This window comes from Mesoplodon bidens (genome assembly GCF_964165515.1).
Source record: "Mesoplodon bidens genome assembly, chromosome: 11".
NCBI lineage: Eukaryota > Metazoa > Chordata > Mammalia > Artiodactyla > Ziphiidae > Mesoplodon > Mesoplodon bidens.
In genome coordinates, this window is record NC_138167.1 from 19699651 (window position 1) to 19718814 (window position 19164).

Below are 19164 nucleotides of genomic sequence, written 5' to 3' on the forward strand. Positions count from 1 at the left end.
TCGTGTCCTATCTAGATTTTTAATTTCATCAAAAAAATGAAGATCTCTCTATGTCCTCTTATTATATGAAGTGTGAAATAGTGGGAAGAGCCCTTGGCTGGAGTTGGTAACTCAGATTCTAGTCCCCATTCTGTCACTTACTGGGTGTGACTCTGGGCAAGTCTCTGGATGCGCTGAGCTTCGATTTCCTTCCTGGTAGAGCAAGGGCAATGACCTTGACCTCAAGGGTCGTTGTGAGGCCAATGTGAATGTTCTTTATAAAGTGAAAAACACATGCACATTTAAGGTGCCAAAGAAACATGTCTCCCTATTGGATGATTTTGTGGCACTGTCCTTTACCAAAGCAATGTCCCAATGGCCTTTCCTAAATGTGTTTCTTTTCAGATGCTGTTACACACATATGAGAACACTTTGCTTAATAAAGATGCAAGTGTGCAGAAGGTTGGTCCTGTCTCTTCACATGAGGGCCTGTGGGATTCACTAGCTCTCTCCAAGTCATAAAGGAAGGAGATGGTCATTTGCGTAACTTCACCCCTGTTAAAATATCTGATTCTAATATTCTATCACAAGACATTTCTTTATTTGTAAGAACAGAAATGTTCTTCTGAGTGAAGAATACTGACTTCTCCATCTGGGATGTTTTAACATATCCTCTGTAAATTCTGGTGAGGTTCATCCCTTTATTCAACAAATACTAGTGTGCCAATTTGCCAGTCACTGGCTAGATAGTGGTGATGCAATTTTAATTCATAACAACACAAATGAGTGTGCAGTCAGTCATTTTAGGGAAAAAGAAGAATATATCCTCAGTTATTTTCTACCTAGTTTGATCGATTGATTTGATAGATAGATATTATTCTATTTATCTTTGTGTCCTGTGATTATAGCCTATCTGGTAACAAAGTTTGCCGGCTACCAAGATGCTGGTTATGGTGGCTTTAACAGACCCAGGAAGGATACACACTAAGTTAATAAACTTCCACATTCCAAGACAGGAGAGTGAAGAAAGAGCAGTATTTCACTTCTTTTCCTTCCCCTGCAATTTATGAGGTGTCAAAGGAGTCATTCACGGCTTGTGGACATTGATCAGGACACTGAATATTGTACCAACAGTATCTCCTCATCGTGGGCGTTCTCGCTCCCCACGTAGTGCCATGGGGTAGTGGTGGTTGCTCACTTCCTCTGTAACTCTGGTCTTTCCACCATTTTGCACTCTTGCCCAGCACTCATAATGCACTTCTCATGCTCCAGGCACCATGCTAGTCATGGGATAGAACTATAGGTCAGACACTGACTGTACCCTCTGGTCTTGCAGTACAAAACTATGGTTTTAACAGAGATATGGTTTGAACTGGATAAAATTGGATGCCTTAATAATTCATTAGTCATTCTGCAGGTAAAAAACTGCTTTTTTTCTTAAATGTACCATAGTAATATAATTCTGACTTGGACTTAAGAATTACCTTGCAGGGTATGATTCCACTGGACAGGCAAAGACAGAATATAAATAACACCAGTCACATACAGTTGCCTTGCTGTCCCATTCTTTTCTGCTTAGTTTCTTTTTTTTTTTTTTTTTTTTAAATTTTTTTGTGGTACACGGGCCTTTCACTGCTGTGCCTCTCCCATTGTGGAGCACAGGCTCCGGATGCGCAAGCTCAGTGGCCATGGCTCACGGGCCCAGCCGCTCCGCGGCATGTGGGATCTTCCCGGACCAGGACACGAACCCGTGTCCCCTGCATCGGCCGGCGGACTCTCAACCACTGCGCCACCAGGGAAGCCCTCTGCTTAGTTTTAATCACAAACACAGACTAGTTCAGTTTTCCAATAATGAGATTAGTAGAAGGTCTCATCATCACTGGGCATTTACAATTCTTCCATGGCTCAGATTGATAGTCTAGTAAATGCAATTTAGTGGACTCATACATTTATTTGCTATTAATTCTCTCTCCTACTTTTCAGAAGGATTTAAGTATAGAAGAACTTAAGTCAACCATCATAGAATGTGAAAGCATTATAGAGGTATACCATAATGATCTCATAGCTTGCAAGGTGGGGTTATTAAATGCAAATGTGAATGTCCCACTAGAGTAACACGTGCAGCCTAATGTTGTATGTGATTCCAGAACTTACGAGGGGAGAAAAACAAACTGGCTCATGAGTTACAGCACTTGCAACAGGAACTCATCGTGTAAGTTCAGAGCAACCCTTCACCAGCCTTCTGTCATGTGCCCCCGCCCTACATTCTTAACCTACCAAGCTATGTGCAGTTCTTTGAATGTGCCACGTTCTTTTCTTCTGTACCTTTGTAAGTGATATTTTCTCTGCTTTTCTCCTAAGAGGATGAATTCCTTCACAAGTTTTCCATCACCTTGCCTTACTCTTCCTTGCTTTTCTGATACCTTGAGATTAAGTAATCCTTCTGAGTTTGTGCATGGCATGTTGTTCTTACCTCTTTCCTAGCACCCACTACCTTATAGTATAATAGTTTGTTTCTGATTATGTGTCACATGCTAGTCCACGAGTCCATAGGTAACAAAAATGAGTACAGTCAGTGGGGTAAGTGCACATACTTACATTAGGGAAGTGACGATGAGGAAAGTGCATTATCCAGGTAAAGATGGGGGTTACTCTGCTTAGCTCCAGATAATTGTTACATCAAGAATATATGGGGCTTCCCTGGTGGCGCAGTGGTTGAGAGTCCTCCTGCCGATGCAGGGGACGCGGGTTCGTGCCCCAGTCCGGGAAGATCCCACATGCCGTGGAGCGGCTGGGCCCGTGAGCCATGGCCGCTGAGCCTGCGCGTCCGGAGCCTGTGCTCCGCAACGGGAGAGGCCACAGCAGTGAGAGGCCTGCGTACCGAAAAAAAAAAAAAAATATATATATATATATATATGGACCCAGTGTGGCCACGTGTTCCCATTTTTTAAAGAAAAGCCAGAAATCTAGATTTTTAGTGAAAATTTTAACAATTTAACCTATTGGCTCCAATTCTTAAAAAAAAGAAAATATAGCTTACCTGTTTGCAACCACCTGGAGTCACTAGTGTGTGCAGCTCCTGGAGGGCAGGGACTGCCTACCTACCTACCTACCTACCTACCTACTTACCTACTTATTTATTTATTTATGGCTGTGTTGGGTCTTCATTGCTGCACGCAGGCTTTCTCTAGCTGCAGCAAGCGGGGTCTACTCTTTGTTGCCGTGCATGGGCTTCTCACTGCGGTGGCTTCTCTTGTTGTGGAGCACGGGCTCTAAGTGTGCAGGTTTCAGTAGTTGTGACACGTGGGCTCAGTAGTTGTGGTACATGGACTTAATTGCTCTGCGCATGTGGGATCTTCCCGGACCAGGGCTCGAACCTGTGTCCCCTGCATCGGCAGGCGGATTCTTAACCACTGTGCCACCCAGGAAGTCCCAGGGACTACCTCTTATTCCCCTCTGTATTCTTAGGTACCTTATACAATCCTTGGCACACATGGGTGCTTACTGATTGTTTGGTGATAAATAAACCTTATTCTGGTGACTTAAAACATAATATTGGAGGCATACCTAACCAGACGACTACTGGTTTGTTTGGTTTTTTTCCCCCAAGGAATGGAATCCAGTTCAGTGTCAGTGGAGAGCATAAGAGTGTCAACTCTGAAGGAGAAAAATCTCTACATTGTGAACTCATTCTTGCTCAGTCTGCAGAGGTATGTAATTATCATCAAATGGAAGGCTTTAAAATATAATCACCACGTGGGATAGCTTGCTATTAAGTGAAGTTCTGTAGCTTGCTGAAAAGCACTCATGACATTTTGAGGGAATCTGTTGATAGTTTATAGAACCTAAGTCTAAAGTCTCTTAGCCTGGAAGAACAGATCTTTTTCAAGTTATGGCTGAATACTATAGTGAGACTCCAGCATGGGGTTGTAGAAATGTGTGTTCAGTGAATCTGGACTTTAGAAATCTTTATATTCTTTATATTTTTCAGGACAAACTACCTGCAGTGATCCCCAGCCTGGGGTCTGAAAGATAGCGGTAGAGATCCATGAACTATTTTTAGTATTTTCCCAACCCCCAAAGTAAATGTATCTACCAAAAATAAAGATGCTCAGAAACAAGATGAAATTTCTTTGCTTTAAGATGTAATTGTACTAACCCAAATTAATGACACTGATTATTATGTTCTGAACATAAATTAGCATTTTTATATATTTTGGGTTAATTTTAAAATGGCAAAATGAATTGTTGCTTTAAAATCTCCAGTTTGTTCGTAGACCCATTTCTTTACAATAGGGGAGGAAACAGTCGAAAGCTTTCTTGTGGATGAAATGTTGGGACCCACCTCCCTACTATATTTTTACTCCTTTGTACTTTCTAGTTTTGTGCTTGTTATGTTAGGAAATGTTTTAGTAGCAAATTGCTTTTTTTCGCTACTTTGATGGTCTTTCCATGTTGGGTAGATGATGGATATGCCCAGAATGTCCTCCTGTTCACAGCTGTGATATGACCTTGAAAGGAGAGAATGTCCTTGGGGCAAATGCTGTTTGAATTTCTCCTGCCAAGGATGCAGGGCAACATATGCTGCCTTCACCTAAGGCTGTCTCAGGCAGGCTTGAACATTCTGCTGAGGGCTGTGCTTTCCTGACATTCTGTTTCAAATACTCATCATTTTTGCTGTGTTTGTGATACCAAGCCAAACTGCCAGACTGAATGAAGTGGTGGCAAATCTGCCACGGCAAGGTGTTTTTATCCCCGGTCCTCCGAGATAATAATGATGCCAAGATGCCAGCTTATAAAGCTTTATAGTTCTGAACAGGGGTTAAACAGCTGGCAATGTTTGGCTCTGAAGTTTATCCCACTAATGGATTAGGAAGTCTTTGCCTTCTAATTGGAATCTGGAATAAGAGCCCTATGACCTTCCTCCAACAGATAGCAAGAAGAAGTTAAATTTGTTGTCATATATCTAAAATATGACAGGACATAGAGGCTTTGAGAGACGTATAAGAAATTTGCTTTGTGAATTATCATCTGAGAGTATCTTCCATGAACGGAGGACAGACAAGAGAAACCAGTCTGTTTTCAATGGGATTTATTGAATGCCCCCCAGCAGTTTTTTTTTTTCTGTGAATTTCTTTCCTTCCCCTCTTTTCATAAAATTAGAGCCATAGGGCTTCCCTGGTGGCGCAGTGGTTGAGAGTCCGCCTGCTGATGCAGGGGACACGGGTTCGTGCCCCGGTCCGGGAGGATCCCACGTGCCGCGGAGCGGCTGGGCCCCTGAGCCATGGCCGCTGAGCCTGCGCGTCTGGAGCCTGTGCTCCGCAACGGGAGAGGCCACAACAGTGAGAGGCCCGCGTACCGCAAAAAAAAAAAAAAAAAAAAAAAAAAATTAGAGCCATAAAATATCACCTACATGTAAATGTTATCTATTGGATACATGAATTTTCCTTAAGAATGAGTAAATGTTAAGTTAAAGCCGTCTAAGAGAGAAAATGAAAACAATTTTGGGGGGATATTAGGAGGATTTCATAAGACTATTTAGAGCTATTTGATGGGGATAATTATATTGACCCATGGGCATCATTTTCATAAAGTAAAAATAATGTTCTTTATTAAGATGACAGAGTTGTGGACATTTTGGTAATTATTTCAGAACAATGAAACCAAGTGGCAGTGCAATTTAATCAGCTTGTCACCTCTGGACACAATGATGGACCAAGAAATGCTACTGTTACTGAGAGAACTTGAACAAAAGGGAGTGGAGTTCACAGCTATGCTTCAGAAGCTGGTATTGTATAACATCTGCATATTGTGCTGTTTCACTGGCCAGGAACGTCTGTAGATAATTGACCTACAGTCTGTTTGCTGAGCACAAGCATATCTGTGTGTTGGGACCCAAATGTATCCTACTACGAAATGAGAAGATTTTTCTCAAACCTTCCTGATATGGATCTTCTAGTTCTGGGTCAATCCGGCCTAACAAGTTGACCATTAGATATGGATTGCTTAAGCTTATTTTTCCTACAGGTTAATCTTTAGTATCAAAGGGCTGAAGATGCAGTATCTGTTGAACAGTTTCCTTCTAGCTAATGGCTGGTAGTACCTCTTTCTCCATTTTGATTTTTGACTGGAAACTCTAGATGGTCAGAAAAAACAGAGAACAACATTTTCATGTTGGTATTTCCAGTCCCTTTCACAGTACCTAGCATATTGTAGGTAGTATTTCATTTGATGAATGAAAAAAATCCATGAAAATGCTTGTTTCCTTCTATTTGAGAGGGGAATGAAAATGGGTAGGTTTTATTCTGGAAAACAGTTCTATCCAATATATTCAGCATGTATAGGGCACCTGACGAGAGTTAGAATCTACACATGGCAACATCCTGGGGTAAAGGAAAGTCACTGGGTGGCCTTAGATGACAAGAAACTCTCTCTGGTGGCTTCTGAAATTACCTGTATAAAACCTTGTCTAAATTACTTTTTCTTATATAATTGCATATGGCTTTCACTGAATTCCTAGTTGAAGACGTGGAACTCTTTTTCAGCATGAAGATGTTTCTGAAGTTGAAACACTCATTGATAGTTCTCTACAGTGGGTAACTAATCCAGAAATTACTGTGAAAGAAAAGTGGGAGAACAAGTGGGAGAACAAGCTTACTGTAAGTGTTCTATATTTTGGTATCTTCCTGGTTTTTCTTCTACTTTCTTAACCCAGGTAATGCTTAGTATCATTTCTAAGACTTTATTGTAGTGTTCTGCCATCTCATTCTGGCGATGTGTGTGGAGTGTGTGGGGATGTGCATGAGTGTGCATATATGGGTGACAGTAAGAGTGTGATGGTTACGATAAGTGTGTGTGAGTGTGAGGGTGACCAACGAAAGAGACAGTGAGTGTGAGGATATGGGATATGCCTTGGAGAGACAAAGAGTAAATAAGCTGATTTAATTAAAGTGTATTTTATTTGAATCCTTGTGAGGACTGGCTGGTCTAAGCTTGAATTTTTCCTATCAAAATTCTCTAACTTTGATAGAATGATTATTGTGCAAAAAAAAGAATCTTATTCCTGAGACTCTGACAGTTTTATTATACCAGAACTTAGCAGAATATCAAAAATGGAAACTTCTTAGGTAGCTGGTCCCAGTTTTGTTAGAAAGGAAGCATATAAAAAGAAATCTCTTTAATTTATCCATCACTTATTATCTCTGCTTCTTGACTGCCAGACGACTTCCTAACATCTCTCAGCCCCCTGAGTTAAGCTAAAGCATGAAGTAAACTCTGAAAACTCTGGAATATTAATTTCAGTCCTTGCCAAACTTACCTTTTTTAAAAGGTTTTTAATATGTGTTTGAATATGGTAATCAACAAATACTGATTTTATTGCATTTCCTAGTCCCATTATATTATAAAGCAATTGTGATTATTGATGAAATGGTCACGTATCTTAAGAAAAAGAAAGCAAATCTCAATTTTAGGCACACTATGGGTACCTAATATGTACTTGTTAAATTGAGATAACCCACAGGATAATCAATCTGTAGGCAACTGCGAATTGGTATATGTTCAATTAGAATTTTAGAGTCCAGTAACAGTGAATGCTATTGGGGCGGGAATGGCCACAGCATGTTATATTGCCTGTTATTTCTTTATATTTAACTTTGGAACAGTGGAGTTTGTTTTGTGACTCTTCTTATAGGAATTCAAATATATCAAGGAAGAGAAGCTAAATCTTTGTATATTAATGCTGAACAGCTTGAGAAACCACAAAGAATCCCTTGATAAAGAGTTTGCCAAATTGATAGAGATTTTGAAGAGATTCAGGCTGGAATATTTTTATTTCAGAAAAGAATTTCTTCCCAGGTGATGATCCCTTATATATAAGAAACCCATGCTTTATATACATAACATGTTTGTAATTGTGCCATGGCATTCAGTTTACCTTTTTCAAGTTGTATACCTTGATTTCAGATGACACTTTTTCAGGGAAGACATTTTGTCTGACAATTTTGGATTGTAAAAGGGTATGAAATTGACTTATATATTCAAAGTTGCAAGTAGTAAACTTGAAATATATGGAAATCCATATATTGAGTTATTTTTCCCAAGAGAAGGAGTTTGGAATCAGACTATAGAATTCTTTTAACCAGAAGGGGCCTTAGAGATTTTTTAGTAAAACCTCATAATTTTACAGAGGACTGGGGCAAAAGGATGTAAAGTGAATTGATCAAGACCTGAGAGTTATTAATGGAAAATCTATGAATAGCTCTGTTAATGGAAGGACTTGATGTTGGGACTGTTGACTCCTATCCCATTGGGCTTTATGTTCCATCTCAGGGTACAATGCATTACATTGGGCCCTAGTCAATTAAATTTCAAGTAAAAGAAGTCATAGGGAATAGAAGACTCTATATGTAAAGTGACTTAAAATCTTATCCTTCCTCTCACCTTAATTCTTTTTTTTTAAGTACCTGTGTTTTATGTATGTGTGTATGTGTGTATGTATGTATGTATGTATGTATGGCTGCACTGCCCAGCTTGTGGGATCTTAGTTCCTTGGGATCTTAGTTCCCCGACCAGGGATTGAACCCTCGCCCTCAGTGAAAGCACAGAGTCCTAACCACTGGACTGCCAGGGAATTCCCCTTAATTATTATGTTTTCTGGGGAAAACTCTCGAAATTTGTACACTATGTAAACCACATACTAAACAAGGACAGGGGTTAGATCTTTCGTTAACCACTATTTGTATAGCTGCTAATGCCTTACTTAGCATTCCCTTAAGAAATGCTTTTTGAGTGAATGAATGAATGGATATGGGTGTATTTTGAATTTGAATAAAGTAAAAGAAAAAATTGTACTTAGAGACCAAGATTGCTGAAAGAAAATAGCAAGAAGAAACTATTTTATTCCCCCCAAATAAGGAAACTAGGTATCAGAGAGAGTTTAATACCAGAAGGAACTCTCAAGAAGATGATCTTCTGCTTTCCCTAAGAAACCAGGAGCCCAGACTTCCCCATAGTGGTAAAGGCATGGGTTAAGTAGATATGCAGCTTCCTTACACAGATACCATCTCCACAAAAGGGAGCATTGAAATTCTTTTGTTTAGCAACAAAGAACTATTTGGAGAGAGGCCTGCACTAGAGTCATCTAGGAGTAAGTGAATCTTCTGTATTATCCTATTAGACACACGAACGGCCCAGTTAAATAATAGTAGGTACGATTTTTTGAGAGCTCATTGTGTTGCATATAGTGCTAAGAATTTGACACACATTTGTCTCCAGAGAGGTCACCCTAGTGGGGTTAAGTGACAGCTGGGATCAGGCCCAGATATGGTCTACTTCAAAACCTATATTCTTTCAACTATTAATCCCCCACCTTATACTTGTTAAAATCTAATGTAATATTTATTAATAATATTCTAGGAACTTAGCATTGGGCAAAATAATACTCATCAATGGAAGGATGGCTTAGCCCCTGCCTTCTAAACATAATTTAAAAGACACAAAGCCATATAGAGGCTACACACAAAATGATCTGGCTATAGGTATTAACTATGAATAAGCACATGAGTGAAGTATTTTGTGGCGGTGAGAGGGAATTCTATATTTAGATGAAGTAGGAAATATTTATTAAAAGTAAACTTTCAGGAGTTAGCTGTTTGCTGAGGAGAAAGCTTCCATTTTGGTGCAAGAGAAACAGAATCCAGTGCTGAAGAATGGAAAGAATTGAGTGAGGCAACGAGAGGCGGTGAAAGAAAGAAAAAAAAAAAAAAGGCTTTTGGAGGGCTTGGTGAGAAAAACATGTCATCATTTGTACATGCTTTTGTACATCCAAGTGCCACCTCTTTGCCAGACTTTTTTCCCCCCTAAATGCTAGGGAATTATAGAAAATAAGACAGAAATCTCTACCTCCATGAAACTAACATCTATTAAGGGACACAGATAATGAATGAACATATAATTATATAATATAATCCCAGGGAGTAGTAAGTGATATGAAGAAAATTAAAGCAGGATAAGAAGACCAAGAATGACCAGAACCTAATTTTAGAAAGAATGGTCAGGAAGGGCCTGTCTGAGGGATGATAAATTCAGTAGATAAATGAAGTGAGAGAGTAAGCTATGTGATGATCTGGGGAGTGTTCTGGGCAGGGGAAATAGCTAGTGCACAGGCCCTGGGGTTGTAATGAGCTTGGTATGTTTGAGGAGCATCAGGAGGCCGGCATGACAGGGGTGGAATGAGTGCTGGGCAGTGGTAGGAGATGAGGTCAGAAAGAGAGGCAGGGGTCAGGTCCACAGCCTTGCAGTTCATATTTAGGAATTGAGGTTTTATTCTGAGTAGATGGGAAGCAATTGGAGGATTACAAGCAGGGAAGTAACATAACTTGTGTTTTGAAAAATCATTCTGGCTGCCATGTAGAGAATTGTCTATAGAGGGCAAAAGTGAAAGCAGTGAGACCAGTGAGAAGAGGTATTTTTCAATAACAGATCACCAATTAGAGATCCTGAAATCAGTTTACTGGATTATGACCCACTTAAAAAAATAAATACAAAAATATCAGAATACATTGTATATAGTAAGTGTAAGTAATATATCATAAAATTTTTGTTTCAGCTAGGTGTGTGTGTGTGTGTGTGCTTAGTTAAAATATAAAATATTTACTGAGTCATGGTCAAGAAAGCCCCTGAGATAAGTGTTATTGTAATAGTCCAGGTGAGGAGTATAATGTGAACCAGGGTGATAGTTATGAAGGTGATATGAAATGGTTGGATTCAAACTATATTTTGAGGATAGATCAGATCTGACTTACTAGTGAATTAGATGTGGGAATGCAAGAAAGAGAATCATCCTTGACTTAGGTGGTTTTGGTCTGAAAACTAGGTAAATGGGGTGCTAGATGACAAAGTCTGGGGGAGACTCAGACGTGGCAGGAGTAAAAAAAATCAAGATTTAGCATTAGGACATGTTAGCAAGGAGAGTTGTTGAATTTAAACACACATGCACACCCAAAGCTAAAGCTACTATGCCTCTCAACATGATAATGAAAATCTCTATAGAAGAAAAATCTTTGAAGTTTCAACATTTGTTGAATATCTTTAATAAATGGTACTATCTAATTTTTTTAAAGCTTTTTCTAAGGCTGCTGTGCTTCATAAAGTAAATAAATGTTATTGTCTTATAGGTACAAATACATATAAGTGATTAAAAGCTTTAGTATTATTAAATACGGGTTTCTGTTGGGCCTTACAGTCCTTTTGCTTTCCATTGAAAGATAATGGACACTCCTGATAGCTTAGACTATTCCCGGAAAAGATAAAAGTAGATAAAATTGATGTTTTAAAAAATAGAGGAGGGGCTTCCCTGGTGGTGCAGTGGTTGAGAGTCCGCCTGCCGATGCAGGGGATACGGGTTCGTGCCCCGGTCTGGGAGGATCCCACATGCCGCGGAGCGGCTGGGCCCGTGAGCCATGGCCACTGAGCCTGCGCGTCCGGAGCCTGTGCTCCGCAACGGGAGGGGCCACAACAGTGGGAGGCCCGCGTACCATAAAAAAAAAAAAAAAAAAAAAAAAAAAATAGAGGAGGTGGTGTCAGCAAGAAGGTGGAATAGGAGGCATTGGACCCTCCTTCTCCCATTGGGTACACTGACTCAACAGTAATACATGAACAAATTCCTTTTGTGAGAAACCCAGAAACTAATATTTAAGAGGCTCCTTCACTTTGGGTAACCATGATGGGTAACCAGCCACATCAGTGATGGTAGGAAAATTCTAGATACCCTTGCACCATAATTCCTGCTCCTGGCACAGTATTATATGATCAGAAGGAACCCCCCAGCTCCTAGCTTTTTCCTGAATAGGGAAAGAGTTGGACTATTGTGCCCAACATTCCAACTTTGCTGAGGACTGCCCAAAATACCAGCTTCTGTCTCACCTGTCTCAGAATGAAGACAGAACTGGGTGTACTATAGACATCTGAGGGACACTGAGAACGAAGACAGTGGTTTGAATTGGCACACAAGCACTCATCATAGTTCCTCCCCCTAGCTCAGCACAGAGTAAGCGGATGAAAAATTCCAGATCACAGCTTCTCCCTAGGGAAGGAAAGAGTTGGATCACACATCCAATATTCCAGCTATTCTGGGGGGTTCCTAAGAGACTGGCTTCTGTCACACCCATCTTAGAGCAATGATGGGACCCTTATATCCTGGATGCCTAGGTTCCACTAAGAACAAAAATGGTGGGTTGAACCAACATAAAGATTTGAGAGGCTCCTAGAATCTCTGCTCAAAGTGACTGGTAAGAAATTTTTCCTGTGTAAGTCCAGTCTGCTAATACTGGGAGAGGTGGATCTTTTTTCTGATGTGAAGATACCAATACAAAGAGTCAAGAAAAATGAAGACACAGGAAAGTATCTCTCCAACAAAGGAACAAAATAAATCTCCAAAAACTGTACCTAATAAGACAGAGATCAATGATTTACCCCACAGAGAATTCAAAATAGCTGTCATAAAGTTGTTCAATGAGATTGGGAGAACAATGCGTGAACAAAGTGAGACTGTCAACAAAGAGACAAAAAGTACCAAACAGAAATCTTAGAGCAGAAGAATCCTGAAAATTTTACCAGAGGAGTTCAATAGCAGATGCAGAAGAAAAGATCAGTGAACTTGAAGAGAGGTCATTGAAAATTATCCAGTCAGAGGAGTAAAAAAAAAAAAAAAAAAAGAGAGATTGAGAGAGAGAATGAAAAAGAGTGAAGAAAACTTAAGGGACTTAAGGGATATTATCAAGTAGACCAATATATGTATTATGGGAGTCCCAGAAGGAGAAGGGAGAAAGAAAGGGACAGAGAGGTTATTCAAAGAAATAATGGCTGAAAACTTCCAAAATCTGGGGAAGGACACCCAGACCCAGGAGGCCTAGCAGATCTCAAATAAGATGAACCCAAAGAAATCCACACTGAGACACATTATAATCAAATTGTCAAAAGTCAAAGAGAGAATTTTGAAAGCAGCAAGTGAGGGGTTTTGTCAGGTACAGGGGAGATCTCATGACTATCAGTGGATTTCTCAGTGGAAACCTTGCAGGCCAGAAGGAAATGGGATGATATATTTGAAGTACTGAAAGTGAAGAACTACCAACCAAGAGCACCATACCCAGAAAAACTAACTGTCCCTCAAAAATGAAGGTGATATAAAAAGTTTGCCATACAAACAAAAGCTGAGGGAGTTCATTACCACTAGGCCTGCCTTACAAGAAATGCTAAAAGGAGTTCTTCAAGTTGAAACAAAAGGACCTTAAACAGCAATATGAGAGCATATTAAGGTATAAGATTCACTGGTAAAGGTAGATATATAGGTAAACACAGTAAATCACTTTTAATTCTAGGATAAAAGTTTAAAAAAAGTATTATAAACAAAAGTATAAAATTTTGTTAATGGTATACTATATAAAAAGATATAAATTGTGACATCAAACATGAAATGGGGGACAGAGAGGTAAAAGTGTAGGTTTTTTTTGTATGTGATTGAAGTTAAGTTGTTATCAGCTTAAAATAGGTTACTATAACTGTAAGATGTTTTATGTATGCCCCATGGTAACCATAAAGAAAATACATACAAAAGATACACAAAAGAAAAAGAAAGGAATCAAAACATATCAATATTAAAAAAATCAATGAAACACAAAGGAAGACAGGAAAAGAGGAACAAAAGAACTACAAGACAGAAAACAATTAACCAAATGGCAATGGTAAGTCCCTCCCTATCAATAATTACGTTAAATGTAGATAGATCAAACTCCCAAATCAAAAGACATAGAGCAGATTGAATGGATTAAAAAAAAAAGACCCAACTATATTCTATGAGACTCATTTTTTGAAAAAATTTTTATTTTATGTAATGTTGTGTTAGTTTCACGTGTACAGCAAAGTGATTCAGTTAAACATATACACATATCCATTCTTTTTCAGATTCTTTTCCCATTTAGGTTATTACAGAATATTGAGTAGAGTTCCCTGTGCTATACAGTAGGTATTTGTTGATTATCTATTTTATATATAGTAGTGTATATATGTTAATTCCAAACTCCTAATTTATGCATTCCCCCCACCTTTCCCCTTTGGTAACCATAAGTTTGTTTTCGAAGTCTGTGGGTCTGTTGCTATTTTGTAAATAAGTTCATTTGTGACATTTTTTTAGATTCCACATATAAGTGATATCATATGATATTTGTCTTTCTCTATCTGACTTACTTCACTTAGTATGATAATCTCTAGGTCCATCCATGTTGCTGCAAATGGCATTATTTCATTCATTTTAATGTCTGAGTAATATTCCATTGTATATGTATACCACATCTTCTTTATCCATTCATCCTTTGATGGACATTTAGGTCGCTTCCATGTCTTGGCTATTGTAAATAGTGTTGCAATGAACACTGGGGGGCCTGTATCTTTTCAAATTATGGTTATCTCCAGATATATGCCCAGGAGTGGGATTGTTGGTTGAAATGGTAGCTCTATTTTAGTTTTTTAAGGCATCTCCCTACTGTTCTAAGAGACTCAGTTTAGATTTAAGAACACATATTGGCTGAAAGTGAAGGCATGGTAAAAGGTATTATGTGCAAATGCTAATCAAAAGAGAACAGGGATGACTATACTTATGTCCAAAACAATAGACTCTAAGTCAAAATCTGTCACAAGAGACAAAGAATATTATAAAACGATGAGTCAATTCACCAGGAAGATACAATTATAAATATAATTGCACCCAATATCAGAGCACCTAAATATATAAAGCAAATATTAGCAGAATTAAAGGGAGAAATAGATAGCAACATAATGGCATTGTAGGAGACTTCAATACCCCACTTTCAATAATGGAAAGAACATTGAGACAGAAGATCAATAAGGAAACAGCACACTTGAACAATACTATTGATACAATGGACCTAACAGACATATATAAAGCATTCCACCAAATAGCTACAGAATATATTGGGGCTTCCCTGGTGGCGCAGTGGTTGAGAGTCCGCCTGCCGATGCAGGGGACACAGGTTCATGCCCCGGTCCAGGAAGATCCCACATGCCGTGGAGTGGCTGGGCCCGTGAGCCATGGCCGCTGAGCCTGCGCATCCAGAGCCTGTGCTCTGCAACGGGAGAGGCCACAACAGTGAGAGGCCCGCGTACCGCACAAAAAAAAAAAAAAAAGAAAAAAAAGAATATATTGATATATTATCAGGTGCACCTGGAACATTCTCCAGGATAGATCACATATTGGGTCACAAAACAAGTCTTAACAAATTTAAGAAGATTAAAATCATACTCAGTATTTTTTTTCAACCACAATAGAATAGAACTAGAAATCAGTAGCAGAAGGAAAAGTGGAAAGTTCACAAATATATGTAGAAATTAAACAACATACTGCTGAACAACCACAAAAGTATTAAAAGGGAGATCAGAGACTATCTTGAGACAAAAATGGGGACAACATATCAAAACTTAAGGCATGCAGCAAAAGCAGTACTAAGAGGGATGTTAGTAGTGATAAATACCTACATTAAAAAGAAGAAAGATCTTGGGAGTTCCCTGGTGACCTAGTGGTTAGGATACTGGGCTTTCACTGCCATGGCCCAGGTTCAATCCCTGGTTGGGGAACTGAGATCTTGAAAGCTGCACAACACAGCCAAAAAAAAAAAAGAAGAAGAAGAAGAAGAAAGATCTCAAACAACCTAACTTTACACCTCAAGTAACTATTAAAGAAAAAAGAAAAAAGAAAAAACTAAGTCCAAAGTAAGCACAAGGAAGGAAATAATAAAGATTAGAGCAGAAATAAACAAAATAGATAATATAAAAACATTTTTTAGAAATCAATGAAACTTGATTTGTTTGTTTTTGAAAAGATAAACATAATTGAAAATCTTTTGCTAGGCTAAGGAAAACTCAAATGAGAAATGAAAGAAGAGACGTTAAAATTGATTCCACCAGGGGGAAAATGGGACATGAGACTGCTGTGAACAATTATACAGCAATAAATTGGAAAACCTTGAAGAAATAGATAAATTCCTAGAAATGTACAACCTATCAAGACTGAACCAGGAAGAAACATAAAATCCGAACAGACTAATAACTAGTAAAGAAGTTGAAGCAGTATTCAAAAAACTCCCAACCATTAAAAACCCAGGACCAGATGATTTTACTGGTGAATCACCAAACATTAAAAGAAAATTAATGTCAGTGCTTCTGAAACAGTTTCAAAAAATTGAAGATGAGGGATCACTTCCTGGTTCATTTTATGAGGGCAGCATTATTCTGACACCAAAACCAAAGATATTACAAGAAAACTATTCATCCTTGATGAATATAGATACAAAATCTTCAGCAAAATACTAGTAAACCACTTTAAACATCCCATTAAAAAGTTGATACTGCATGACCAAGTGAGATTTATCCCTGGGATGCAAGATGGTTCAACATATGAAAATCAATTAATATGATACACCACATTAACAAAATGATGGATAAATAGCACATTATCATCTAAATTGATGCAGAAAAGCTTTTGATAAGATTCAACACCTTTCATGATAAAAATATTCAAAAAACTAGAAATAGAAGGAAACTACCTCAACATAATAAAGGTTGTATGTGAAAAGCCCACAGCTAACATCATACTCAATGGTGAAAGACTGAAAGCTTTTGCTCTAAGATCAGAAACAGCTCAAGCATGTTCGTTCTCACCACTTCTATGCAACATAGTACTGAAAATACTAGCCTGAGCAATTAGGCAAGAAAAAGAAATAAAAGGCATCCACATTGGAAAGGAAGTAGTTAAATCATCTCTGGAGATGACATGATCCGCATATAGAAAGACTCCACAAAAAGCAGTTAGAACTAATAAACAAATTCAGCAAAGTGGCAACATACAAAATCAACATACAAAAATCAGTTGCATTTCTATGCACTAATAATAAACTTTCTGAAAAGAAAACTGAGAAAACAATCCTATTTAAAATAGTATCCAAAGAATAAAATAAGAATAAACTTTAAGGAGATAATAACTTGCATACTTAAAACTATAAAACAACACTGAAATAAATTAAAGAAGATGCAAATTAATGGAAAGACATCTTGTGTTTATGGATTGGAAGACTTAATGTTGTTAAGATGTCTGTACTACCCGAAACAATCTACAGATTCAATGCAATCTCTACCAAAATTCAAATGACATTTTTTACAGTAATAGAAAAGAACAATCCTAATATTCATATGGAACTACAAAGGACCAAAAGAATCTTGAGAAAGAAGAACAAAGCTGGAGGTATCACACGTTTTGATTTCAAAATATATTACAAAGCTACAGACCAATGGAATAGAATAGAGTGTCCAGAAATAAACCTTCACATGTATGGTCAACTGATCTTCAAGTAGGGTGCCAAGAATACACAATGGAGAGTGGACAGTCTTTTCAACAAATGATACTGGGAAAACTGGATATCCACATGCAAAAGAATAAAGATGAACCCTATCATACACCATATGCAAAAATCAACTCAAAATTGATTGAAGACTAAAACATAAGGCTTAAAACTGTAAACTCCTAGAAGAAAACTTAGGGGAAAATCTTCATGACATTGGTCTTGGCAATACTTTCTTGGATATGAAACCAAAGGCACAAGCAACAGAAGAAAAAATATGCATGTAGGTCTACATCAGACTAAAAAGCACACAGCAAAAGATTTAACAGAGTGAAAAGGTAACCTATTGAATGGGGGAAAATACTTGCAAACCATATATCTGAAAAGAGGTTAATATTCAAAATATAGAAGGAACTTCTACAACTCAATAAAAAAACCCAATTTAAAAATGGGCAAAAGAATTTAATAGACATTTTTCCAAAGAAGATATAAAATTGGCCAACAAGTACGTGAAAAGATGTTCCACATCACTAGTCATCAGGGAAACGCAAATAAAAACCACAATGAGTCATTCACAATGATGAATGAATCACACCTGTTAGGAAGGCTATTATAAAAAAAAAAAAAAAGACCCAAAAGATACCAAGTGTTGGCAAGGGTGTAGAAAAATTGAAACCCTTGTATACTGTTGGTAGGAATGTAAAATGGTGCAACTGCTATGGAAAACAGTTTGGAGGTTCTCAAAAAATTAAAAATAGAGCTACCATATGATCCAACAATCCCCCTTCTGGGTATATATCCAAAAGAATTCAAAGTAAAATCTCGAAAAGATATTTGCACACTCATGTTCATTGCAGCATTAGTCATAATAGCCGAGACGTGGAAACAATCTAAACGTTCATTAAAAGGATGAATAAATAAAGAAAATATGGTATATACGTACAATGAAATATTATTCAGCTTAAAAAAAATTTTTTTTTGAAAGCTTTTCAAAAAAGAAGGAAATTTTGCCACATGTGATAACGTGGATGAATCCTGAGGATATTATGATAAGTGAAATAAACCAGTCAGAGAAGGACAAATACTGCATGATTCTGATTACATGAGGTATTTAAAATAGTCAAACTTACAGAAGCAGGGAGTAGAATGGTGGTTTCCAGGGGCTTGGGAAGGGGAAATGGATGGTTGTAATTCAACGGGTATAAAGTTTCAGTTACACAAGATGAATAAGTTCTAGAGATCTGCTGTACAACATTGCGCCTATAGTTAACAGTACTGTATTGTGCACTTTAAAGTGTTAAGAGGGTAGATCTCATGTTAAATGTTCTTAACCACAATTAAAAAAAAAAAGAAAAAACTGACTGCATGCTGTTGAACAATGCTCTGGAGAATGTGTGTTTAGGTTGTTAGGTTGTTTTTATTTTTGATTAGGGTTTTGTTTGTTGGCTTACCATAGTGGTAAAGCATTCTCTGAAACCATCCTTGTCTCTCATATGGTCCTTCTGTAATCAGGGCTGGATTTGTGTCAATGTACAGTGGGATTCTGACTATGTATGAACATTTGAGAGGTATGCAGAAGGCCTAAACCTGACAATGTCTTCCTCACGGCTTTGGAACTCCCAAAGGTTCTCATTCATTTGAGCTAAGGTCCTTATTCAGGTCAAGTTGTTTCCAGATAGCCATTGATATATTGATACATAGCATGGTTTAAATAATCTCATCAGCTAACAGATGCATTTTTATATATTTGGGGGATTAGGGTTGGATCCAAAAGAGA

At 38.0% G+C, this 19164-nt stretch overlaps 1 protein-coding gene across 1 annotated transcript in view; it reads left to right on the forward strand.

The window, feature by feature from the left end:
• The window catches only part of LOC308625705 (inositol 1,4,5-triphosphate receptor associated 2-like), a gene marked incomplete at both ends in the record, with an annotated part of 43523 nt that overhangs the window by 23026 nt on the left and 1333 nt on the right, over positions 1-19164 (forward strand). Inside the window, 7 exons of the mRNA XM_081250208.1 lie at positions 385-441; positions 1963-2022; positions 2127-2191; positions 3590-3689; positions 5633-5767; positions 6525-6638; positions 7673-7836. Of these exons, the coding sequence (XP_081106334.1) occupies positions 385-441; positions 1963-2022; positions 2127-2191; positions 3590-3689; positions 5633-5767; positions 6525-6638; positions 7673-7836 (695 nt within the window). The remainder of the gene's footprint in view (positions 1-384; positions 442-1962; positions 2023-2126; positions 2192-3589; positions 3690-5632; positions 5768-6524; positions 6639-7672; positions 7837-19164) is intronic.